Source organism: Periophthalmus magnuspinnatus, chromosome 22 (genome assembly GCF_009829125.3).
Source record: "Periophthalmus magnuspinnatus isolate fPerMag1 chromosome 22, fPerMag1.2.pri, whole genome shotgun sequence".
NCBI lineage: Eukaryota > Metazoa > Chordata > Actinopteri > Gobiiformes > Gobiidae > Periophthalmus > Periophthalmus magnuspinnatus.
The window spans coordinates 27,790,054-27,815,842 of NC_047147.1; the positions used below are offsets into that span (position 1 = coordinate 27,790,054).

The 25,789-nt window shown below is 38.7% G+C and overlaps 1 protein-coding gene across 1 annotated transcript in view; it reads right to left on the reverse strand.

Annotated features, from left to right (window-relative positions):
• Positions 1–747: 747 nt before the first annotated feature.
• Positions 748–25,789, reverse strand: part of dicer1 (dicer 1, ribonuclease type III) — a 29,027-nt gene continuing 3,985 nt past the window's right edge. Inside the window, exons 7-31 of the mRNA XM_033987952.2 lie at positions 25,349–25,483; positions 25,090–25,247; positions 24,478–24,646; positions 23,356–23,828; positions 22,335–22,467; positions 21,158–21,400; positions 19,916–20,070; positions 19,679–19,811; positions 19,530–19,605; positions 19,313–19,452; positions 18,298–18,477; positions 17,750–17,963; positions 16,895–17,048; positions 15,733–15,915; positions 15,544–15,649; positions 15,107–15,282; positions 14,336–14,969; positions 14,104–14,256; positions 12,926–13,074; positions 11,688–12,144; positions 10,694–10,958; positions 9,311–9,579; positions 7,050–7,212; positions 6,861–6,936; positions 748–5,690 (exon numbers count right to left, since the gene is read on the reverse strand). Of these exons, the coding sequence (XP_033843843.1) occupies positions 5,525–5,690; positions 6,861–6,936; positions 7,050–7,212; positions 9,311–9,579; positions 10,694–10,958; positions 11,688–12,144; positions 12,926–13,074; positions 14,104–14,256; positions 14,336–14,969; positions 15,107–15,282; positions 15,544–15,649; positions 15,733–15,915; positions 16,895–17,048; positions 17,750–17,963; positions 18,298–18,477; positions 19,313–19,452; positions 19,530–19,605; positions 19,679–19,811; positions 19,916–20,070; positions 21,158–21,400; positions 22,335–22,467; positions 23,356–23,828; positions 24,478–24,646; positions 25,090–25,247; positions 25,349–25,483 (5,160 nt within the window). The 3' untranslated portion in view covers positions 748–5,524. The remainder of the gene's footprint in view (positions 5,691–6,860; positions 6,937–7,049; positions 7,213–9,310; positions 9,580–10,693; positions 10,959–11,687; positions 12,145–12,925; positions 13,075–14,103; positions 14,257–14,335; positions 14,970–15,106; positions 15,283–15,543; positions 15,650–15,732; positions 15,916–16,894; positions 17,049–17,749; positions 17,964–18,297; positions 18,478–19,312; positions 19,453–19,529; positions 19,606–19,678; positions 19,812–19,915; positions 20,071–21,157; positions 21,401–22,334; positions 22,468–23,355; positions 23,829–24,477; positions 24,647–25,089; positions 25,248–25,348; positions 25,484–25,789) is intronic.

Sequence of the window (25,789 nt, forward strand, 5' to 3'; positions counted from 1 at the left end):
ATGGACAAGCCTCATGTGACGCTCAGAACCTCCAGATTCACTCGTTCGGTTTCTAATCGGACAATCGTCTTGAACCAAAACACCAAATTATATCATATTTTTGTAAGAATAAATCAGCGTTAACCTCCTGGGACCTGGCGTCTGCACATGAGGACGACGCATTTTGGGTTTTCTAGGCCACAAAACTTTCTTTTTTTTCTGTAGAAGGTCCTGGTGTCACATATGAGGACGTTAAACTGAAGAGTAAAACATTTTAAATTCAACAACAGTCAGATTTGTTCACATCAGACACATTGATCCAAGAGCCGCAATTATCATTTCTTGTTTTGTTTTAACTCAGGACAAATGTTACCGTTACCGTACTTAAGTTTTTGCAAATCTTTATTCAAATGTGACTTTCTTGCTCTATCAAAATCATTAAAAAGTCAAAAAAAACATCCTCATGTGTGACATTTCTCATATAATGTAAAAAGATGTATTTATTTTTACTGTTCAGGTCCAATCAGCCCAAATAACAAAGACAAATTAATAAAGCATGTCAGGTAAAAGCTCAGGTCTTAGATTAAAATCGTTATCAGTAAAAGTAATTTCTGCTTTGATTGTGTGATCTGCGCGTCAGGGGTTTTAAAAAAAAAAGTTATACCTTCAAATGTCAGTGTAATAAATAAATAATCCTTCAGTCATCAAGGTTTAATCCACAATAAAACAACTTTAACTTTGAAAATAAATCAGTCGTTCAACTCCACGTAATGACCATACCATTACTTTTATTGTAGATATATAGGGCTACAATTACAAAAGAAAAAAAGGGAAAAATAATAATAAAAGACAGGTATTTGTGATCCATAAGGTGCAGACCGCAAACCACTGCAGCTCGGTTACAGTATGAGTGAGGAGTCTTTTACATTGTCCCTTAAACATTTGCTGCAGATTACGATGGCCCATTTTCCCTCCGCTGACGATAGTTCATTTTGATCCATTCGTTTTGCTGGTGTTTTAGCTGCTCGGTGACTGAAAAACAACAAGCTCCGCCCACTCAGACACCGCTCTAAATCCATGCTGGCTTCACAACGTTTACTCACCCAGATGCCGTCAAACTCAGACTTAAATCATTCGTTATGTTTAACACTTTTAACTAGGAAAAATCCCCACTATTATTTGCTGTTACGACATTCAAACGCACAGGGAATAATAAAAAAAAGATGAAAATTTGGAAAGAATATAAAAAAAAACAGGGCAGTAACTATGATATTTGCAAGTTAAACAAAAACATTCAGGATTTTGCATGACAATCTTTCCAAAAAGACTGTCAGGAAGGGCATCTGACAAAAAAAAAAACAAGTCAAAGAGGTGAAATCCTGCCCTTCAAACGGAAGAGGTCTGGAGAAATATTATATAATTTTATAAAGCATCATTTTGGTGTTTTTTGCATTGAATCTGAACATGGCACCAACTAAAACACGACTTAAAGAGGCACTATGCAGCTTTTCAGGAGGATTTTCCCACCTGCTCGTCTCTACTTCAATGTTTTTCTTACTTAAAAATACCTTGAAAAACATGAATTCTTTCTTTGAACAAGCTCGCCCATCCACAGATCTAACACCATAACTGTGGAACACTCCGGGCAAAGCAAATCCGCATCGAAACAAGCGGAGAAAAGCTGCACGGTGCGAGTTTAAATGTGTATTTGCAGTAAAAATACACGGTGTAATGAGTACGTCCATGCAGCTTTAGCTTGAAATTCATTAAATCTGGTTGGAACAGCAGCTAATGGGGATTCTTCCTAAAGTTTTCAAACGGAGGACTGTGCAAAACGACAGGAACGTGCTCCACAGATGTAACGTTAACGTGTGTAAGGCATTTGCACGTCCCGTTTGCTTGCACAGCCCTTCTCTGTCCACGGAAAAACACATTTGTCTAATAATACCAGCGACCAATACTACAGACATAGGCATCTTAAAACTGTATTTACAAAACTCTTCCTCCGACGATCCTCTCCCTTTCACTCTTGACATGAGGTAACGTATGGCGCCCAAGTGCAATGCTCAATTGTGCTACATGTACAAATAAAAGAAAATGAAAATAAAATTGCCTGAAAGTAGTTAATTGTAATGACACTACTTTTCGCAAACGATTTTAAAAATATACAAGTTTGGGTACAGACGCCACATTAGGCTTACGTGTGTTTTTGTTATAATTAAAATCAGACACAAAATTATTATACGTGTGGCACTGTATGTGTAATTTCACATTCGTTAAACTCAGTAATCCCTCCCTCTACGTCCAAATCCAGATGCACTCGAAACGTTCACCGTTGTTTTGCGATGAGGGGGAAATTATATATCGTGGTGTCATCGTGTTTGTGGACAACAGGGGGCGACACCTAGCTTGAGAACTGTTGACAGACTGCACTTGTGGGCAGTGACGGGAGGGACTGAAGCTCTACGCTGGATTCACATTGTGTTTTTTTTTTCACATATATCGAATTCACAAGGGGGAAAAAGGTGCACCAGATGTACAGGTATGGCACGTGAAATTAAACAGAAGCTTTTGGCAAACAGCGGGAAACCAGGCTCAGCAAAGAGTGACGCACCACTATCTGACAATTTAATATTTCATTTAAGAGTTTACTTAAAAGTTCTGGTTTAAAAAAGTGAACTACAATCACAGCTGAATCTACTGTATGTATCAGAATGAGCTTAACCTGCAGATTAAACACACAGGTTTGTCTCTTTACACAGGCCTCACGTGACTCAGAACGTTCCAGATTCACTCACTGAGCTCAGAGGCTGCACTAGCACTGATTCAGGATTGTCTGCAGGAGCTTCAGATCAGAAAGTGTCATTTTTAGGCTTAAAACAACTGGATTTCAGCAATGAAACTGGAAACCCAAATAAGAGGCTCGTTCTGTTTGATGGGACGATCGTCTTGAACCAAAACATCATATATCATAAACAACTTGACTTTCTGAAAATATGTGCAATGTTTTCATAGTAAGAATAAATCTGCTTTAAAATAGTTTTCAGTAAAAGTCGATCCATGAATCAGGGCGCAGATAGGTCATGTTTTGAAATAAATAAAAGAAATTCTATACAGTTGTCCCTCGCTATATCGCGCTTCTTTTGTTTGTTTTTTGCTTGTTTGCGCTGTTTTGTGGATTTTTTAAGAGCAATTTTGCATGATTTTTTTACGTGCCGCGTCTCCTGTACAGTAGAGAATGATGCGTGAGTCGCTATTAATCAATTAAACAAGAGCGAAAAGTGAGAAAATGTTAATGCCTGTGTGAGAAAAGTGTATAAAGTGTATAAATAAATAAATGTAAAAAATAATGACGACTACTTAACGTAACCCCTGCGACAAACGAGGGACCAGTGTAGCTTCACATGTTTAGAAATTGAAATAAATTTTAGACAGTAATTCATAAACTGCACTAAAAATAACTTGCAAGAACGTCTCTTATTACAATTGATCGCTTATATTTTCAAATGACCTCAAACACACACGTCACATGAACACATTTGAAGCTAAAATGCCAATAACAAAAAGTGTCAGACGCATTTTAAAAGTCTAACAGTTCCACGTCTCCCGTCACAGTTAAACGTCGTAATAGTGCGTTATTAAACACTGAGCAGATAAACACGTGATCCTGTTACTCTCGTTCACTTTTGCTGAAGCCAGTTCCTCGCTGAAAAGGCACACCGTCGGAGTATTTAAAGTCGGTGACGCTACAGCCTAGAGTCCCCAGCCCTGCCACTGCCATCGAGTTTATAATAATAACACTCCGGTCACATGAGGTAGAGGCACCTTTGGGTTGGATTACTTGACCAGGCAGACACATTTTTATATTTTTCGTCAAGTTTTTTTTGAAATACAAAAAACTGTAGCTTAAAATTTCAGAGTGCAATCCGATTACCTATACAAGCATTCATTTGATCAAACTTTTTGCTCACCGTTAACAGGTTTGTTTGTTGTTTTTTTTCCTCGATTTATCCAAATGATATAAAAACAGGGTTACGTGCAGGGTAGACTCCTCCCAAAGTATAACCAACCTCAAGTATGGGAGGGATTAGGGGGAAGGGGAGACACGGACGCAGCGCTCCTTTGCAGCTTTGATGGCTGACAAACAGGACAACCAAAATAGATTCCAAAAAAAGTCAAAAGAGGTATTATAGTTACAGTGCAAAAAGGTTGAGAAATTCAAGCTTAATACAAAAAAAAAAACATAGCACCAAACAAAACAAAATATATAGATAGAAAATGCATGCAATTAACTGAGGTATTTTAGTGAAAAGGGCTTAACTGATGAGAAAAATAAGCAAAAAAAAGAAACAAAATTTGCATGACATAAAAAGGCCGGCGTCCCCGTGTTATCGAAGGATCGTACCGCCGCCTCGTAGAGCGTCACATACGGTAGCTTTGGTAAATGTGAGATGCAAAGTAACTAGTGCGATTGAAATGATTGGCGGCATCTGCAAAAAGTCCAATTGTGTAGAAAAAAGAAGTCTGCAGCATTTTTTTTTGTCGTTTTTTGTCTTTTTTTAAACGTGTCATGTCTTTCTATATATATCAAAACCGGAAAGACAAAAGCACAAAATCATAATATCGTCACCATTCGTTCTAGTATCAAAACACGAGAAACCAAAAATCACCAAGATAATGCCATAGAGATCTCGCTTTCTCACACACAGTCTAGATATATCCATAGATTTCAACATTTATAATTGAAGCCATCCAGTTGTCATGTGTTTTTTTTTACATTATAGCTACAAGAACATGCAAGTGCGCTTTAAAAACTAAATTACAGTAACTGGGAATGTTGAAAATTCCTATTCAGGATTATCATTCATAATTCTTTTTTTTAAATAGATTTATATACTTTGCTACGTATATGATTTTGGTGTCAGTGTGACCACGCAATTGTCAAAAAGAACATCCTAATATGGAATAAGTGCAAAATGATTTCAGGAAATCATTTCAAGAAGAGGAGGTGCCACTAGGGTTTGCGTTGCTCCAGTGGTATCTGTATGCCAGGTTCAAAACGGACTGGCACTAGTGCACAGGCTGAGGAGTTTAGCGTTTTTGTTTTTTTGTCTTTTTCACATTTTTTATGCTTTTTTTCCTACATATTTTGATTTACACTATTTGATTGAACTATTTACACTCTAATACTACACAAAAAGCAATAATAAGCCTCATCTCACGGACAAAACAATGCGGAATAGACATAGCGACCTGACCTTAAATTCATTTTTTTTTAAACACTTTGCTAACGTTAATAAAGCACTCACGTGATTAACGAAGAAAAGGAAAGTAAAAGATTGTGTCTGCGCAAATTAAAAACGTAAATAATCTGATGATAGTGATGAAATCTGCGTGAGAGCCGTCTCTGCGTTACCCCCGTCTCTTCTTCGGACTGGTTGCCTTGGTTGCGCCATCGAAAAGGCTAACAGGGCTAGCTAGCGTGGCGCCGTGTCAGGAAGCGCGCCGTTAGCTTAGGTGCTAATGCAGTGAGCTGTGGTGTAGCTCAGTTGTTTTGGACCTGAGGTTGATTGGCTTTGAGGCTGCGCAGGGCCCGTCGAGCCGCGGCCGACTTGGCGATGCGGTAGCTCCGCCCCACTCCCTTGAACTTGCCCTTCCCCACGACCTCCACCGTCACGCGCACTTTACCGTCGTAGGTCCTCTCTGCAGGGCTGTGGGAGCAGGACGAAAAAAATCAGAAAACAGCACATGCAACGATAAAGAACAGTCTGAATTTTAATCTGATCGACACAATTTCCCTCAACGTTTATGGACCAGATTTTATGGACTAGAAGTCGCACCAGAAAAAAAATGCAGAATAATGGAGGAAAAAAAATATATAAGTTGCATTTTGGGGGAAATTTTACAAAATCTGAGACCAAGAACAGACATTTTATCTTTAAAGTCAAGTTCTAATAATAATAATAAAATGTGGACCAACAGGCTGAATATCAGTACATCACGCTAACGTAACACATTTATATTTATTCAGCTCCATGAAGCACAGACAGAACTGAACACGTGTCTGGTTTGTTAACGTAAGATATTAACAGTTAATCAGATAAATAAAGAAGAAAAAACAACAAGTTTACTCTGGATCTCACTCCAAATCAATAAATCCACTGAATTCTTCATCCTCAGTGTCGATTCTGAACAACAGCAGCATTTTCTTTTAGGGGCATTTTTGTTCAGTGTTTCTCAGATGTTTTTTAAATCACCATAATGTTGATATTTTAAATGTTGAGTGGTTCAGGAGGAGTAGATACTGGTCCAAGTCTAGAGCCCCTCGCACGACTGTCACTGTGACAAGAACCAACATGTGACTTTATAGATTTGAATCATTTCACATAAAAGTCACATCTGAGTATAAGTCGCACCAACGACAAACTGAAAAAAGTGACACTTATCGTCCAGAAAATACAGTATATAAATTAAATAAAGCACTTATCCATCAGTTTTAACCTTCTTTTATGAGAAAATTTTTAAAAAGTAGTCAAGATTTAGTTTTATTTTTTGTTAGCCATTTTGTTCACATTTTTTCTTTCCATTCAGTTTTATTCGTTGCCAAAATACATGTCCATTTATTCATGATATAAATGTTTGTCATAGTTTTTGTCAATGTAATAATTTTACTGACATACTGTAAGCTTTAAATAAAATTTTTTAAAAATAATTATGCAGTTTTTTTAGTTTTTTATTAGCCCTAAAGAGTGATCTTAATCCAAAAAACAATTTGATCTTCGCAGGAGGTTAATGTAAAGATAACGGTGACATAATGGTAGGGTTTAATACTCAATAGTAGACAGTGTTTTCATAGTTTTGTTGGAAAATAAACTTGATACCTGAACTTGGCAGTTTCTGGCTCCATCTCGAGCAGCTCTCTCACGGGAGAGCGTGGCACATTGGCAGAGAATTTTTCTGTAAATTGACAAATGACAAAGTTGTGTATATTTTCCTCCCAAACCATTCTATCAAACATTTTAGCATGTTTTCACTCAGCGGCTGATTCAACTCATAACACTGTGTCTCACCTATAAGTGGCCTCATCATTGGATAATACACCTGCCACACCGTCTCCAGGGACATGCCGCTGTCCATGTAAACAGCTCCAGCCAGAGACTCAAAAATGTCCCCCATCGCTTTGGGCACCTCGATGTCCTCCTCCTTCTCCTCGTCCTCCTCGGAGCGCCGCAGCTGAAAACAAATACGTTGCATACTTGAAAACTTTTGGGATGAAGTCTGCTTTTTGTCGCCATCATTTTTTTCCCTTTGATAAACACATACGTTTTGTTTTTGATATGAGGTTAAGTTTATTCCACAGCACAGCGCCTTGTCAGAACTAGGACGATTAGCTGATTTGACATGTAGACGCTGTACATCTCCTTTTTACTCACACTTATCTCAATCTTTTCAGGCTGTGGCTCCTTTTGCGTGATTTAAAAATAAGTTTATGATATCTGACCTTTAAAAAACCCAAACAGACATTGTCAAAATTTTAAAATGGCATCTTGAAAATCATCTCGAGGTGCCGTAACACACATTTTTATGCTACAAATGTATTACCAATCGAATATTCCTTTACCATTATTTTAATCTACGGTGTGAACAGAAAAAGGCAAGCGCTTTAGCCAATTCTTTATGCCAGATGCCCTTCCTGTTGATACAGAAACACTATGATGAAAGCCAAGCGTGTGTACTGCAGCGTCTGGGTGTATGTTAATGCAGAGCTGTGTTTATCGCTCTGAGTAGGCCCTTATCACGAAGCGTATTTCCTCGTTTTTCTATGCTGCTCTATGGTCGTATACGCTCTGTCCTGAAGGCATAACAGTACTTCTCCAGAACTGAACGAGAGCTGAGCCAAGTTAGACATTTCCAGCCAAATTAAATCCAACTGGACTTTCTCTTCAGTCATGAAATCATGTGAATATGAACCAGATTCATAGAAGCTGACAGCGCCATTACACAGACAGGTCATTTTTGAATGTGGAATATCATTTAATGGCATAAAGAGCAAAGGTTAGGTTACTAGTTCCACCCTCATGGCTTTGTTGTTGAGGATTAATGCTTATTGTGGGACCATTTCACAAAATGCTACTTCAGCTTCAATGCAACTTGACAAAATTCAACCCACATTGATCAAAAACATGAACATTTTGCTAAAAGTGCAAATGTACACCCCCTGCTTCGGTTTCTGGCCGTTTACTTTTTAGTCTCAAATGTTTTAAATATGAGCATGGTCGTACAAAAGGCTCATCGGGACATTTATACACAGAAAAACAGTTAACGTCCCATAACAGTAATAACCTTGACAATCACAATGATGTAGTACAGTTAAAATGCAGTAACTACCACTGGATAAGTACAATTTTAAGATCCCACCGACAGTAAAACTACATGTTTTTAGATTCGTTTAGGTTTTTAAGGCACATCTGCCATGGAATAAAAGATGAGACAGGTGTGTTTAATGTCATACTGTGGAATATTTAAGGGAAAGCAATGACATTCAGTGCAAAAAATAAGTGGCAGACCCTCCAACAGAAGCTGTACCTGAATTTTACTGCTGTCTCTGAAAAACGTGCGGTGTATAAAAAATATATACATGATAAATAAAATAAAGCACTTATCCATCAGTTTTAACCTTATTTTATGAGAATGAAATATAAGATTTAGTAAGTTTTATTTTTTGTAAAGAATTTTGTTCACATTTTTTCTTTCCATTCAGTTTCATTCGTTGCCAAAATACATGTCCATTTATTCATGATCTTAGCGTTTGTCATAGTTTTTGTCAACGTAATAACTTTGCTGACACTGTAAGCTTTAAATTAAATAAAAAATAAATATGCCGTTTTCTTCAGTTTGCCCTCAGCCCTAAAGAGTGATCTTAATCCACATTTAACTGTAAAACTACATGTTTTTAGATTTATTTAGGTTGTTAAGGCGCATCTGCCAGGGAATAAAAGATGAGACAGGTGTTTTTAATGCCATAGTGTGCAACATTTTAGGCAAAGCGATGACATTGAGTGCAAAAAGTAAGTGGCAGACCCTCCAACAGAAGCCACACCTGAATTTTACCGTCTTGAAAATGGGAAAACCAGAGTTGGTCCATGTTAAATGATTTGCAGAGGTTATTTCTCACTTTCTGAACACATTCTAAGCTCCTTTTTCTTGTCTTTGTTTATGTTCATGAAATACTTAAGCCATTTTTAGTTTGCTTATAAAAAAAATAAGACATTAAAAATCCAGATTAATATGAAGGAAAATCTAATAATTCTACCTTTGCGGCTCATCTCACCTCAGAGTCCATCCCCTGCATCTCATTCTTCTCGAGCTGAAACTGCACAAAGTCATCGATGACGTGGAACAGTTCGGGGGAGATGGCCTTGAAGTACTTGTGGTAGTCGTACTTCACGGCCAGAGAGGCAAAGATGGTGTTGTTGACGAGCGCCGATCGCAGGTCTGTGAGCACGCCGGGCGAGTGCTGCCGCGGGTCTTCATAAAGGTGCTTAGTTATGAGGTAGTCTAGGATTGCATCGCCAAGGAACTCCAGCCGCTGGTAACAATCTGAAGAGCGAAGGTAAAACCGTAAGATCACTGGAATTAGGGCTCTCATGACACATTTCTACAGAGAAATATAACGATAAAAAGATCATGTTTAAACAACTAAACCACTGACGCAATAACAAATCAAGACAATCCCAGGAAACCATTTTGAAATCGAGAGCATCATTAAAATGTCAGAGCTGCAACAAATAAAAATGGACCAATAATTTTCCATAGAACTCTCAAATCTTATTGTGTTACAACTAAAATAATAAAAAAATCTCCCCATTATTGCAAAGAAAATTATATGAAATGACAAATTAAGCCAAAAAATACATTATTCCAGCTGTCATAAGTCAATATAGTGATTATCGTGACAGGCCTAATTGGTATTATTGTTTATATTCTGTGTATTTTTGCTATGGACCACAAGTCTGCAATAAAATATATCAATCTGACCATTGTGTAAACATGATAAGTGCCAGAAGTTGTATTTCAGTTGAATCAATTTAACTGCTGCTGTTTCAGATCGGATAAATTATGAGTTGGGTTAAAAAACAAACATTTAATAACCAGATTTTGAGATATGTTGCTTAGGTGAAGTGATAATGGACTTATAAATAAAAAAATAAAAAATAAAAAAAAATAAAAAACACATAAAAAATACACATAAAAAATAAAACGTAAAAAATAAATAAATAAAACATAATAAAATACAAATAAAATAAAAAATATAATAAAATAATAAAATATAATTAAAATTAAAAACATAACATAACTTGTGGGTGTGTTTTTTCTGTTTCTTTCTATGGAAGTCAGCAATCCCGCCCACATGAAACCCCACTTGGGAAAAGGAAATGGGAATTTACTTATGGAATGCATTTTTCCCACAGAATTTAAAATCGCAGAAGAGTCTAACAAGCTAATACATGACCCACGACCCCTCAACAGCAGTTTATCAATTATTATTAGTAATTTAACTGGAAATCCAGCTGTATTTGCACATTCTACTGCAATTATATAAACCCAGTGAATTCTGTACATCAGAATATGTGCTCCAAATGTTTAGATGAGTGGAAGCGTTGGACCCAGCTGTTTCTCTTTTAGCTTGTCCAAATATAACATGGATACTGGCCTGTGATGGTGTTGTAATGGTAGGAGGCGTGGGTGAAGGCCTGCAGAAGATAGGCCTTATTCTGAAACGTGTAGTTGATCTTCTTTTCAAAGTTCTCGAAGCCGGAGATGAGGTGGAGGAGCGTGCGTTGGGCGTGGGGGTGGTCCAGCATGCACCGGGGCGGGATCTTGAGCCAGCCGTAGCCCAGATCCAGAGCTGGGATCTGGGGGGAGGGGTGAACGGAGAGGGGGCGGTTCTCCAAGATGCTCCTCTCCAGTGGTAGCACCTGATGACAAGACAACAGTCAGAGCAGATGTAAAACCTGTTTCTGTTTAAGACGTTTCAGATTTGGACTCTGGTGGTGATTTCCAGTCTGGGGATAACTGTAACTTAAGCTGTTCTGGAAATATTATGCTCTTAACCCTTTGCCCCTGCTTCTGACAATTTCTCTTCACATTTATTCATTCATTTTTTAAATTGCAATAAACTTTGATATGTTAATGTTACACCAAAATCACACCGAACCAGCCCATTTTTCTAACTTATCACTTAACAATACTTACGTAAAATTTATTGTAGCCCAAATGTATTAAATTATAAACTTTGAGAAATATATTTTTTCTTTTTTTCCCCCCAATTTCCATTTTTCTTAAATTCAATACCAGTACATTTCCTGCATTTTAGTTGAACAAATAAATAGATTTCAGTGTGATGATAAATTAGTGTTGCCAAAGTATTTAGCAGTAATTATTTAAATAAATTAAAATAAAAAAATAAAAATGAGAACTACTCAAAATGGTGCCTATAAACAGGATTTATTTTATTTATATACTGTATTATTTATTTATATAATGTATTTCTATGCCATTTCACAGAGTTCTTTTATTATAAAATGAGTCTTTACGCTAAGATTCAGCTACAACGTGAAAGTAATTCTTCACTTAATGTCATATTAGTTCCACTTATCCCACTATATCCACTCACATCTCTGCTTATAGTTACAGAGTCATCTCACCTTGAGGCCCAGCGAGCACAGAAACATCTGCGCAGCTCGCTCTCCGCAGCTGGTCAGGTAGCACCCGAGCAACGCCTCCACACAGTCCGCTATGCTCTTATCCGCGATGCACTGCTCCGTGTGCAGGTCGTACGAGATGGACTGCTTCCCCAGCTCCGCTCCGCAGTTCTCCTCTGAAGGATTCCAAAAGCCCACCACGAAGTCGTCCTCCTCTCCCGCTTTACTGGGGTCCAGGTAGCACATGGCGTCCCAGGAGCTGTAGTCGAATTCCTCGGACGGGCCGCTGTGGGTCGGCTCAGGCTGGTAGTGCGCGGAGCTGTGGGGAGGGGGTTTCTTGGGGGTCTTCCACTCGTACGGGGAGTCGGGGCTGGGGCCTGGAGGCGGGGTGGGGGTGAAGTTGCTCAGGGAGATCTTTTTGCCAAAGGCGCCGGAGCCTAAAAGCATGTTGTCGATAAACCTGGTCAAAATAAAAAAGACAGAATATGACACTTTTATTTTGAGGTGCTGTTGATTTAACTTTTAACTTCAAATTAAATGTTCTATAATTTTATGCACAGACAGCGTGTTGTGTGTAGATGTGTGTATATTCTTTTCCGTGTCCTGTAAACTGTTTAGCGTCAACCTGCCGAGGGACTGAAGATGGAAATTTTCCACGTCGGCTATAATCTTTACATATTTTTAAAAGTTCATTAATATGTTCTGTCCCTTTACAAATAAATACAACAGGAAAAATAAAATAAGAAAAATGATTTAGATGAGAAAAGTATTTGAAAACACTAATCAATATTCAAGTGTATTTTTATAATTACAAAATTGTTAAACTGCTCAGTTCCTTTTAAGCTTGAACAAGAAAAGATAAAACTTAAAATATGAGAAAATGTCAGTGGGAGGTGAATTTATTTATTATTATTTGAGTTCTACATTCATTTTAATTTAAGATGTTTAAAAGTAGAAGTTACAATATTTAGCTTTAACAAATATTTGGACACAGAATTATATCACTGCACTCACCGTAAGACATTATATTTTTTTACATAATTTATTTTAATAAATTATAATAAAAGGGGTTGGTCAAATGAACTAGCATAAGGGAAACAAAAACATCAGACAATAATGTTCTAATCTGTGTGAGGGTTTTGTGGTCACAGGAAAATCACTTTGAATTAATTTGAAAATAACTTCTGCGCTAATGACAGAAATAAATTCCACATTTATATTCATATTGAAACGATTGAAACCTGATGTGCTCCTTGTAGTACTCGAGCTCGTCCTCCATGTTGACTTCGTCTTTTGGCTCGTCCTTCATCAGCAGCTCCTCCTCTTCTTCCTCCTCATCGTCGTCAGAGTCCATCCCGGGCTGACCGTTGGACAGGACCTCCTCTTTGGGCTGAGGAATGACCAAAACAAATAAATACCAGCATAAGGCTCGATAACAGAAATCCCTTATGAGTAATTTGGGTAAAAGTTCTGCGCAAAGAACCATAAGCATAATAATAATTTTCATTGCACTTAAGGTTTTTTCCATACTTATTTTTAATTAAAATTGTGTCATGCATTTTCTCATCCAATATAATTACTTCCATTTTATACTGTACCTAATTTTACAGTCTTAAAAAACTAGGAAAAAAAACAAAACGTGTTGATTTGTGGGTTTGCAGTTATTCCTCATGCACCTTATGGATTCTGAACAGCCAAATTATTCACTGTAATGAGTTTATAAGAGCTTTTCACAACTTTTAGAGAACAGAGTGGAGTTTTACCGCCACATTAACTATTCATAAAAAATAAAAACTTGATAATTACATGCAGAGAGTACACAGCAGACCTAAAGAGTTGCTTATACAATATATGAGTACTGGTAACCTCATACAGCCCTTTAAATATACACATTATCTACTATTTTTTTATTGCTCCTTGTTGTGTTTTTTTGTGTTTGTGGAGCTACTGCGTCCAAGTCCAGTTTCCCTCATGAATCACTAACGTTTGTCCGACTCTTAGCCAGTTTACCTTGAAAGAATTCCACACAATTGGTCGTAATATTAGCTGTCACTCTGTAGTCTTTCCACGAGACAAACAATCATTTTACAGTTGCAGCTCAAATGTCTAAAATCCCAGTAGCTTTTGCTCTCAGAAAGTAGCACAAAGACACTTACAATCTTTGTTTCCACAGCTTGATGTTATGATAAATGCGCCCTCTCCATTTGCCTATTCAGCTAATCATGTAATTGTCTTAAATATGTTTTTCTTGGGTTAAAGGCATATTATATCAATTTTGTGAAATAGAAACATTACATCCATTTTCCTTTCATTTACACCAGAGGAGTCTCGGATCCCTAATCAAAACAAAAGGCAGCTGCAGACGAAGTGACTGCCTGCCCTCTAGTGGTCACTTCAGAGTATGTCAGACTTTGCCCACCTCGTCTGAATTCAGTTTGTCGGTGCTGCTCTTGTCCTGGTTGACCACATATCCAGGGGGCAGCCAGTTCACAGGGGGGTCAAAGATGGACACCACCATCCGGCTGGGCAGGCCCTTCTTCTTCCCCAGGCGGTACAGGTTACAGTTGCTCACCTAAAATACACATTACAGACAACTCAAAGTTATATTAAAATGGCAAAGACTAAAATAGCCCACGGGGCTGTAGTCTGACCTTCTTGCTGCGCATGTAGCTGAGGCGCCCCTCGTGAGCGTCGGGGTAGGTGCAGAACAGGTACGTGGTGATGGCGTGCTTCAGAAAAGAGTCTCCGAGCATCTCCAGCCGCTCCAGGTTGAAGCCGTCGCTGGCGTTGGACAGGGTGAGGGCCTGCAGGATGAGCCCCGGGTTGGGCCCCAGGCTTTTGGGAGAGTCTCCTGCCGGAGCAGGACAAGGTGCTGTGGGTGCCCGGGGGCAGACTGAGGTAGCTTTATCTGGGAGATCTGAGGTCCTCCGGGTACAATCATCTTCAGGACAGGAGCGAGGAGCGGGCTGCACAGGAACTGAGGTAGTGACTTGTATTGATTCAGGGCTGGCCCGCTCAGCGGCGCTGGGCTGGGAGCATTGGCAATTGTCATATGGGTGAAGGTGCTCTTGTGGGTGGCCTTTGTCACACGGGGTGACTGTGGCAGTGCCGTTTGTTAGGTTCCTGGTGCAGGGTTCGTCAGGGTCAGAGTTCATCGGAGGGTCGGAGGTTTCAGTTACTTGGTGATTACAGTGACCGTCGTCCTCTCCCTCACACGACTCAGAACAGGAGATGTAAGTCTTACTGTCGATGGATCTTTTCCAGCCAAAGTCGAGGTTTGGATATCTGCCAGAGACACAGAGGGTTCAGAGTGTAAGAGTTCAGTTTATCCACAAGGAAGACAAAAAGGCCATTGGGTTAGACACACGTTATGTTTAGGATTAAATACAGTAGATGTTTGTGTAGTGGTTCCAGTTAAATACCTGAAGTCTGGGGGCAGAGTCTGGGAGCCCACCCCAGCTTCAGTGGCCGTCTGAGAGCGCAGCTCCTCTGCGATCAGGAGGCAGTGGAGGCGGTACAGGATACTGGGCAGACACACCGCCTTCCTCCACAGGGACGCGGGGATGGGGTGGATGGCACAGAGCTCCGGGACCAAAATCTACAAAAACAGTATTTTTAAGTGAGTGTTTCAGGGGGATCCACTACATTCTTGTCTCCATGGAGATGTTATTGCTTTTCCTGGAATGTTTCCCAGAATGTCATTAAACTTGTAATTGAATAAATGCATGACATGTATTATTACTGCTCAGTGCATGAATCCTAATCAATAATGTCTCACCATAACGAACTGGTGGCAAACCTCCCACTAAAAAAGTTCCATAGTGCAGCTTTAACTTAAAAAACTGCTGTTGTCTATTACCTGTTTGTTCTGCAGACTCTCCCATTTGGCCTTTCTCTTCTCTGCACTGCTCAGAGGCAGAGCTTTACCTTTTTGGTTCAGGTGTCGAGGGGTTAACAAGTTTAGTCTGCAGAAATACGACGACATCAATAACGGCACAAAAGCTGATATTTGGTCATAATCCATCAAATAAAGTGTTGACGTTCTGACCTGGAGGACGTGTGGTCGACGTCCAGCAGTGGTTGGTTGAGGTTGGATAGGTCCAGGTTGTACTTGGTTTTGTAGTACTCTGCAAACGTCTCATACTCGGGGGAGGGGAACTTACTGAGGGGCGTCAGGTCTGTGTACACATCAGCCACGTAGAAGCGGTGCGGCTGGTCGAAGTTACGATACCTGAAAGAAAAGGGAAGAGTTTCAACAGTCTAATACATATTCTCATATTAACATTAGTTTCCACCAACAGTATTCAGGTCATTGACAATCAAAAAAAATTAAAAATAAACACGAATAAAGCCACAATATGTTTTACTATATTAAACAAAAAATGGGAAGGGGAAGCAAATACGGTCTTGTCGAATAAAACCTGGTTGAAACACGGTGCTTTCCAGTCAAAGTTCTCCAGTTCAAATTCATGGAGATGTTTTGGCTGTTTGTGCCTCAGCAGATTCTTTATATTATTTATACTTTATCAAACCTGCACAAAGCTCACATCATTCGGCTCATCCTGTTGTGGTGTTCAGGGAGAAAAGCATTTTCATTCGTTTTGGGCATGTCCCATGATACAGAATTTTTGGAATAATCTTCGATCAGAGTTTACAATAAACTTTAATTTACAAGTGCCTTTAAATTATAGTTTGGACTTTTATATCCTGTGGACACGAGCCCTGAGATGAGACGTGTGTTTGGTATTTTGAGTTTAGCAGCAGTCAATCAGTTAAATTTTACAAGATATGGGAGAAATGGAAATTTTATATTCCGCTTAGACCAGAATACATCTAATCTGAGAACTATTAATTATGGTCGACTGTAACATACACCCACTGTTTGTTTACCGTTTGAATGTTGTTGCGTTTGTGTCTTTGTAAATTAAACTCTTGGGGGAAAAAAAAGCCCAAATATGTTTTCCAACTAAAGTCAACTAATAAATCAAGCCGTTTAGTTTACATCATGTTTTCCACAGTGAATGATTTCAATGTCTCTTACCACAATAATTTGATAGAGTGACCTGCATTTTTTCAGCTTGATGCATTTAAACATGGGAGTCTCTTTATCAGCCGATGATACAATTGTCTCTAATGCATTTTTCTTGTATAAAAAGGAATATTACAAACACTCCACAACAACATATTATAATTTTTTCCCAAAGCGTTACCTTGGAATGATGACGGCGTCCTGGTAGTCCTCCAGTTTGAAGGTGAAGGGGTTCTGCTTGGTGTACTGCGTGGTGGGAATGCCAGTACGCGCCTCAGACTTTTCTATGTCCTCCATGAACTTAAAGTCCATGTCCAGAGTATTGGACTCACCGACTAAAAGAAGCAATAAAAATAGATTTAAAAAGACTCAAACTGAACCACGTTAGGTTTTATGACCCGATAACCCTGAAACATCTTGAACATCTACCTCAGACCTACAAATTAAAAATAGTATTCGAAATAAACCCTAAAAATTTAAGTTTAGCAGTGAGACATTTCCATCAGTATTTTTTTTTATATTCCACTGATAGAAATACTACAAAATATACATTAATTTATCAGTGAAATATTACGTTTTTTTTTATATTTCACTGATAGAAATATGACAAAATATACATTTCTTAAGAAAAATTACAAAAATGGTTTATATTAGTGTTATATATTCAGTCACGTTAGATTTTATTGGGTCATAAAACACTGTCTAAAACACAAACAAATTCAAAATATTACAAATATGTCCAGTTGCTAAGCTTAAATTGTTAGGATTTATTTTGATATTTTTGAATAATAAAAAAATACAGACATTTTGTAAGAAAATGTGAAAAAAAATGTTTATATTTGAGAGTTTATATTCAGTTTAAATATTGGTATTAAAAGTCTGCAGTGCGAATAATCATGATTAATTATATTTCAGTGTGAATGATTTTTTTCATTTGACACCACTGGTTCAAATATAAGTACAAGTCCCACTAATGCACGTAAAGTACAAACTGAAAAGTGTAATAAGCGATCGTTGCAGCTGCTCATTCACTCACCGACATTCAGAGGTAGAACGCAGTAAGCGGAGTCGGCCAGGACAGGTTTGAACTCCAGAGCGGGTTTCTCCAGACGCAGGATGTGGGAGAAGATGTACTGATGGAGCCGCGTGATCAGGTCCAGCTGCCCCGGGGTCAGAGAGAAGCCGGACTTCTGCAGCTCGATGGAGATGGTCACCTCTCCAGAGCGAGTGTACACGGGGAAATGAGGGATCTACAGGACGATGGAGGAGGTTAGAATTTGAAACAGAGACGATACAAAACTGTACTGTACGAGTTTAAATATAAAAACACTATAATTTAAATCTGTTATAACAAAGTATTATTCCTGTACTGTAAAAAGTTAAGTTAGTTTGAGAAGGGAGATAAGGGAGCATTTTTATTAGGAAATACAATCCTATAAAGCAGCACTTTTGTGGGAAAGTTACTTATACAAATGAGGACACTACTGTTACTTTACACTGAAATGTGGATGATATTATATGCCCAGCTCTGTAGTAACGTCACACACAGAATAATACACTATGACTATCTGATGGCCATCTTACTCGAGGTATAGGTTTGGCGGTGAGGATCCCGAAGCATCTGGTGGTGTCCTCTGGGGGGTACAGTTTCCTCCTCCTGAAGTTCAACTCATCGGGTAAAGGCGTCGTGAGGACCATCCCGATCACATACAGGTAATAGGTCTGTCCTGGCATAGCATAACTGTCTCTCAAACACACTGGTATCTACAGGGAAAGGCAGAAAGTTACAGTGGCACATCCATCAGCACAAAGCAAAAAAAAGTCATTGGTCTAAGTAGTGTTTGACTTAAACGGAGGCAGTATCTGTGTAATCTATAACTCCATCCTCATTCCCAAAGCAAAGAAAAGAACAATAGAGCTAGCCAGGATGCTAATAGGTGTGAAATCACTCATTAATGGCCTGAATAACTTCGCTAAGTAGTATTCAGGCACAGTGCACACTTAGCTTAGCACAATAGTGCGCCAAGTCAACAAAGTGTAGAACAGGGGAGTCAAACTCAAAATCACAGAGGGCCAAAATTAAAAAGTCATGGGCCAAACTAAATATTTATTGAAAAATTTCAACAATATCTGCATGTTTTTCAGGAGGGGCGGCTTCAATTTGAGTGAGGCGACAGGTAGAAGTTAATGAGTGTCAACAGAAGTGGTGGGGGCCGGCTACGAATCCCAAATGTGTTGACATTTGCAAAGCATTCTGGGATTCGGAGTATTAGCAGTGCATGCACTACACTGGCACGGCAGCCGGCAGGACGGCTCTAACACACATTTGGTATGATCTCGCAGGCCAAATATATTTATATTGAGGGCCAAAATTGGCCCGCGGGCCTGAGTCTGACATATCTGCTGTAGACAGTAGAGGTTTCAGTTTCAGTGTAGTTCGCTCCTCCCTTGAGACAGATATAAGGCAGTGTCCAGCAGTAATCTGACCAGAACTGAAGGAGACTTGGACGAGCAGCCAAACGACTTGTCCAGTTGATAGATTTTATTCATCTTTTGCTACGTTTTATATGAAGTAGAACCAACAACATAAAAAACGTACGGCTTTAGGGTAACACTGCCTCCTCTTGGTGGAGCCGGGTCGTCCTGGGACACTGGTCTCCTCTTCGTCATGAAGGTCCAGCTCCTCTTCGTACTTCACCGTCTCTTTTCCGACAGGCATCAAGTGATCATCCAGCTCCCCTGAAGGAAGAAACATCTGTGTAAGGTCTTAACAATAATGCTATATGTGTCAATAAGGCATGAGATAAAATGTTTACCGATTTTATGAAGCTTCTCACAACACATCAGTGCAACAGCTTTCTCTGCCAGTCTGGCACAGTTCATCACTGGGCCCTGTAACCAAACACGATGTGATTATTAAACACAATGCACTTAAATTAAGACTATAATAACTGATAGATTTTACCTTCACTGGAGCTCGTAGAGGGGAGTTTATGGGTAAAAACAAAGTCGACTGGAAGCGTCCATCCTTTGTTTCTACAGTTTTACATTTGGGAGCCAGGTGTGTAAATGGGTCACTGGGCAGCCTCGCACAATATCTGAACAAAATGAAATATGTTAGAGAAAACTAAACTTATCAACTTCATTTTTCAGTTATTCATTCCTATATATATATATATGTTCCATTCTATTGTATTTGTACCTGTTGATGTGCCCGATGGCTGTGTTTATAGTGACTCTGGGCCCTCCGTCTTCAGTCCGCAGCACGTACGGAGGGAGGATGTTGTCATCGTCCAAAATCTGTTCCACTTCAAACTCTCCAACCTCCACTGACTTAGAGCATTTGTTTCTTAAGATCTGACAGAAAAAAGGGTAAAAAATGTAGTATGCCGTTAAATTATATGCACAACGAACCCTGTGCTGAGGAGTTTAAAAACAATGGCAGAAAAATAAATGTCCCTTTTATAACATTGACATCTATTATGCTCCGTGTTAACAACTGTATTTATGGACATTTTATACAGACTAAAGACTCTTTACAATTTAAAAATGTAATTACAAAGACGATTGATGAGATATATTAATAAGATTTGTACTCAGTAGTTATAAAAGTTTTTAATCACGTTGCATTTTTGTATTTCAGGCATCCTGTTGATTAAAGAGGCGTTCTTTTACATGAAGAAATGTCTCCTCCTCAAAAGAAGGCAGAGTGTGTGTCATGGTTCTACGGGGCTGTGTTAAAGATGTTGTGTATCGAACAAAGATGAGGGACATTACTGAACTAAAGCAAAAGATCACATAAGATTGTAACCGCTAAACCCTGAAAAACGTCACATTGCACTGTGACACAGACCTAAAAATAATCTTACAAGTTTTATTAAAAGGTACAATGTCTGTGTCAAACCTGTGTGAACTGCACCGTTTGACTCCCTGTTTCAGTTTGTGGCCCTCGGTGAAAAACGTTTGGACACCCCTGGCCCATATAGAGATGTATTAAATGAGGGCAAAACTTTGGAAACGACTGAGTCCAACAGAACAAGAACAAGTCTGATTAAGACGTCAGACCAACTGCCTTTGGAATACATTTTTTAAATTGTTAAAAATACTTAAATTTATCTGAGGCAATACTGGGAAACGTTAGCTTCTAAAATATAAGTTTGGCTTCTCCAATTCAGCTACAGCTTCAGATGTTTTCATGTCTCAGGACATGTTAGATAAAATATTAAAACTGGGTACCACCAAATTTGTGGTATAGTAGAGTAAATGAGGTAATAAACCGTAAAACCAATTCATGTTTTTTGGGAGATTTTTATTTTCCACTTAAAATGACCATATATTAAAATGCATGACCTCTTTTATGTGTGTGTGTGTGTGTGGGGTGTGTGTGTGTTGGGGTGTGTGGGGGTGTGTGTGTGTGTGAAAGCAACACTTAAAAACCATCTACCTTCTCTATGGCCTTGTACGTGGTGAGATCCTCCTCAAAAGCCTTGGTTCTCTCGCTGTCGGCCAACATGATGTAATTGGACACAGGGGCTCGGGCTCGTCCTTTGGACTGGACGTAGGACCTGTACTCCGTGGGCAGGTCGAACCGCACCACCAGGTTACACTTGGGGATGTCCACGCCCTCCTCCACTATGCTGGTGGCGATCAGTAAGTTTGTCTCATGAGCTCTGAACTTTCTGAGAACCTGCAGAAAGATTAAACATTTATGAAGAAATTATTGTGACATCTGCAGGTGGAAAATAGATTTTTATTTTTTTTTAATAAAACATCACTTTTACTATTAATTTAATCAAATAAATTCAATTAAAAATGGCTAAAAACAATGGATTGCCTTAAAAAATAAAGTAAATAAATAAAAATCATAAAACCACAGGTCATAAAGTGCATTTTTTCCAGACTGTAAGTTGCACTTTTTTTTTTTTCATAGTTTGGCCGGGGGAGCGACTTATATTTCACATATAAAATCGTGAGTATATGTTTTTTTTCTTCAATATTGTGCATTTTTTAGCTGGTGCGACTCTGGAAAATACGGTAATTCAACTTAAAATGATTGACAATATTCAATTAAAATACAAATACAAGGATCCACAAAGTATTATTGGACTATGACTATATACATCTATATATCAGATATTTTAACAAACATTCAAGCATTGTGAACTAAAATAGTTGCTATTGCTTCTCTAAGTTACACTTTAGTTGTGAAGAATGTTATGAGTGACCAGTGTTTCCCAAAAAAACAGGAGGAAAAAATTCTCCATCATTTAAAATAAACTGGACAATGTACTTAGACTTTGTTGCTCATTATATTATCATAAATAAAAATGATTACACAAAGATGACGGGTTAAATACAGGCAGGCAGTGACGTTTATACTCCACAGATTGAATGAGATGAAATAATTCAAATAAAAATGATTTGTGCCGTCACAGTTTTAACAAAATCTATGGGAAACACTGGAGCAGCCCTTTATACCAGAGACAAGTAAAAATACATTGATGAGTGTTGTTTTTTTGTGTTTTTTTATGTGTAGAGAGTGTGAGTATCTAGAAACGCATTATACAAATACAACTATTATATTATTAATTGCATTTAAGCAGTTCCCTCTTTATCTTTACCTCTTCTTGCTTCCTGAACTCCACCTCCATCTGTTTGTTGCGTGGCTGGTTCTTCCCGATGCTGTGTCCTGTGATGAAGTTGCTGCTGATGTAGGCGAGCTCTGGGTCCTGTTTCCCTGCCTCTTTGATGAGACTGAAAAGAAAACAAAACTGTTAGACATATTTTGGTTCATTTGTTAAATACTGGTTCAACATAAAAGCCCAAAGATGCATTTAATTTACAGGAAACCAACACTAACCACCTACTCCCGTCACAGTAACATACTCTGAAGCACAAAACTTTGCTAAAAAGATTTACTGAGCTACTTAATGTCACTGACACAATAATAATGCAAGATGACCCCAGTAAAACATTTTTAACACACTGGCATTAAGTGACATGAGCTGCGACAAATAAATGACAGAATGAACCAATAATTAGCCACAGAAGTTACTTTTTCCAACCGTCTACAGCTCAAATCTTACATTTCACCAAAAACACGCAAATTCTTCCCACTTTTACAAAAGAAATTGTACAAGCTGTGAATTTTGAGCCCCAAAATATATTGTTCCAGCTTTTATACACTGAACGATATGTCGATATGTTAAATAGTGACAGGAATATAACCACCTTCAAAAAACAAACACACAAACGCCAAGTCTCTGAGGGAGTCTTTAATTTGGTAAGGAACACATTATTGTCTCCATAAGCAAATATATCCTCTACATTTGACCCATCCTGCGGTGCGATGGGGGCAAAAGCAGTGGGCGACATCAGGGACACTTTTCCACAAATTTATACAAGAAATGTTTTGAGGTTTACGTCGGGGTTTTAAAGTACAGCATTTAAATATACAATGGTCATTTGCAAAGTCACAACTTCAGTAAACTAAATTTGTTATGGGGGTCACTGTTTTAAAAGCATTTGAAATTTTGATTCGTTGCAATAAACAATAAAAACTGTGCCGTTCTATAACAACAGTCCCAATTGTGCATTACATGAAACAAAGAGAAGAAATAAGGATAATAACAGAGTACTCACCGGTTCAGGACCACAGCTGTGTACCTCCTCTCCACAAAGATGATCCCACACAGGATGTTGGTGAACGGCGACGGGAAGTTCGCCTCCGGCCGCTCTTTGGCCTCCACCTCCTCATCCTCGTCTTCGTCCTCCGAGTCGCTCCAGGACACGTAATTATCCTGGTTACGATTATTGTACCACTCCACGCTCTCAAACTGCTGTCTCTCAAAGGGCTTGTACTCGTGCAGAATCTCCAGCAGCCTCAGTACTTTTGGTGTGACAAACTTCAGGTCCAACGAGGCCGGGGAGAAGTGTTCCTCACACAAAGCGTGGATTTTCCGGAGGATGGTGTCCGTGAAGAGGAGGAATTTTCTGGTGAGCTCCTCCTGTTCGTGTTTGATGTACTTTTGGAGTTCACGGACCATAATTCCAGCGGCTTTGTCTGCGCACCAGGGCCCCAGCACCTGCAGCACGGCCTGGCAGTCGCCCAACACCTGCAGAAACTTCAGTTAGTGCTGTGTTTGACTAAATTCACTTTTTAAGTCCAAGACCAAGCCAAAAAAGATGTTCTCTCAATAAAAAAAGATTGCAGCATGAAGCTAGAGCCAAATGCACATTGATTTTTGGGGCAATTCTCTGAGTTTGTATTTCAATCGATGGTGCAAGAGCCACGTCTTAGGTCCCATAATGGTTTTAATCAGTAATAGAGAAATGTGCTTGTTACTTCAGCTCTTAAAAGGAAAAAGGAACAGTGCAAAGCAAGAGGATATTACTTTTTACAATTTTGATAGTTGAGATTTTTCAAAATAGCTATAATACAGAGTGTGTAATCTCTCATCATCCAGGTAAGTTCTGTTCAAAAGAAAATTGGACAAATGTTTTTGGAGTGAATACATTTCGCCACTCGTTCAAGTTACAAATGCTCCTTATTATACTACAAGTGGTGCTAGAGCTAGTGTAGTGCTTTGGAATATTTCACAACAAGTTTTATCCATGAATTACCGAACGCTGAAAAATTATTGACAATTTAAACACAATATTATGTTTTTAATAGGGAAAAAGTACTCCATGAATACTGCAGCACAAGTTACGTCTGCGTTTTAAACTCAAAATAAATAGAAATAAAACCTAAACTGTTCCTGCCTGTTTAGAGATGAAGGTGGGGTCGCGGTCTTCTCTGGACACGGCGATGTTGCAGTCGTTGAGAAAATGCAGCGCTTCGTTGAGCTCCTTCTGCAGACGCGACGACAGGCCGCTCCTGTCCACGTACGGGCCGCAGTCCAGCACCACTTCTCTGGGCTGAGAGGCGTATCTGCAAACACATAGTGAGCACAGATTAATGTCACGATACGAACATTTTGACTCGACATGAGAACAAAGTGAAAGTCTAGATGAAAATTATGAAATCAAAATGAGAATAAAAACACAGAATAATAGTTTCTTAAATAGTATATGTTTGGAATCAATGCCTGCGCTGTACAAATAAACAACTTGCCATTTGAACAATTTGCACAAAGTAATTCCAAGTGTTTACAGAATAAGTTGACTATCTAGAATCAGAAAGTTTTATTGTCACTGTGCAAAAAATTCACAAACTAGAATCTTGGAGGTAACAAAGTAATGAATACTGGTAATAAAAGTTATGATAAAATAAAAATACAAGAAAAGGCCTGCATTCAAAACAAGTTAAATAAAATCAAATTAAACTAGTTGCATCTGGACTATACCAATAATCGTTAATTAAAAGTGCAGTACCGGTCCAAGACGACAAGGTCTGTGGCAGTTTCAGCGTTGCTTTTGAGGATTTGCTCCAAATTCTGTATTTTGTGTTCGAGCTCCAGCGGGTCGCACTTCCCGTTGAGAATCGAGGCTGTGAGACCCAGGACACGAGGGCTTCCACAGCCTTCAAAAAGCTTTAAAAAAAAAAAACCACACAGTTAAGTGATAGACCCTACAAAATCATAAAAGACTAAATAATAATGAATGAATAATGAAATACTAGATGCATCCTTACCTTCATCACCTCACAGTATGGGTGCTCTGTGACGGCCAGGTGGCAGTCATCAAATACGACCAAGTTGATTTTCGATAGCGGTAATATTTTGTTTTTTAGGATGTACAGGAATATGTGACATGTCATCACCAGCACCTGATAAAAACAACAAAAAACCCACAAAATATTAAAAATCAGATAAAAACTAAAGGAGCACTCTTAAAATGGAGTATTAAATTCACAATAAACCACTAAAAATGATATTGTGAGCAGTGTGTGTGAGTATAAACCCAGTATAAGTGACACAAGTGGAGGTTCGCTCAGCTGAGGGAGATACATCATTACAGGAGGGGGCGGGTAATATAGATTTAGCCACGCCTTCTCTACTCAAAAAAGTGAAATTTAAAGGGGAAGTCTACACTTTGAACCTGCTCCAGAGATTACAAACATTCAGCAAAATGA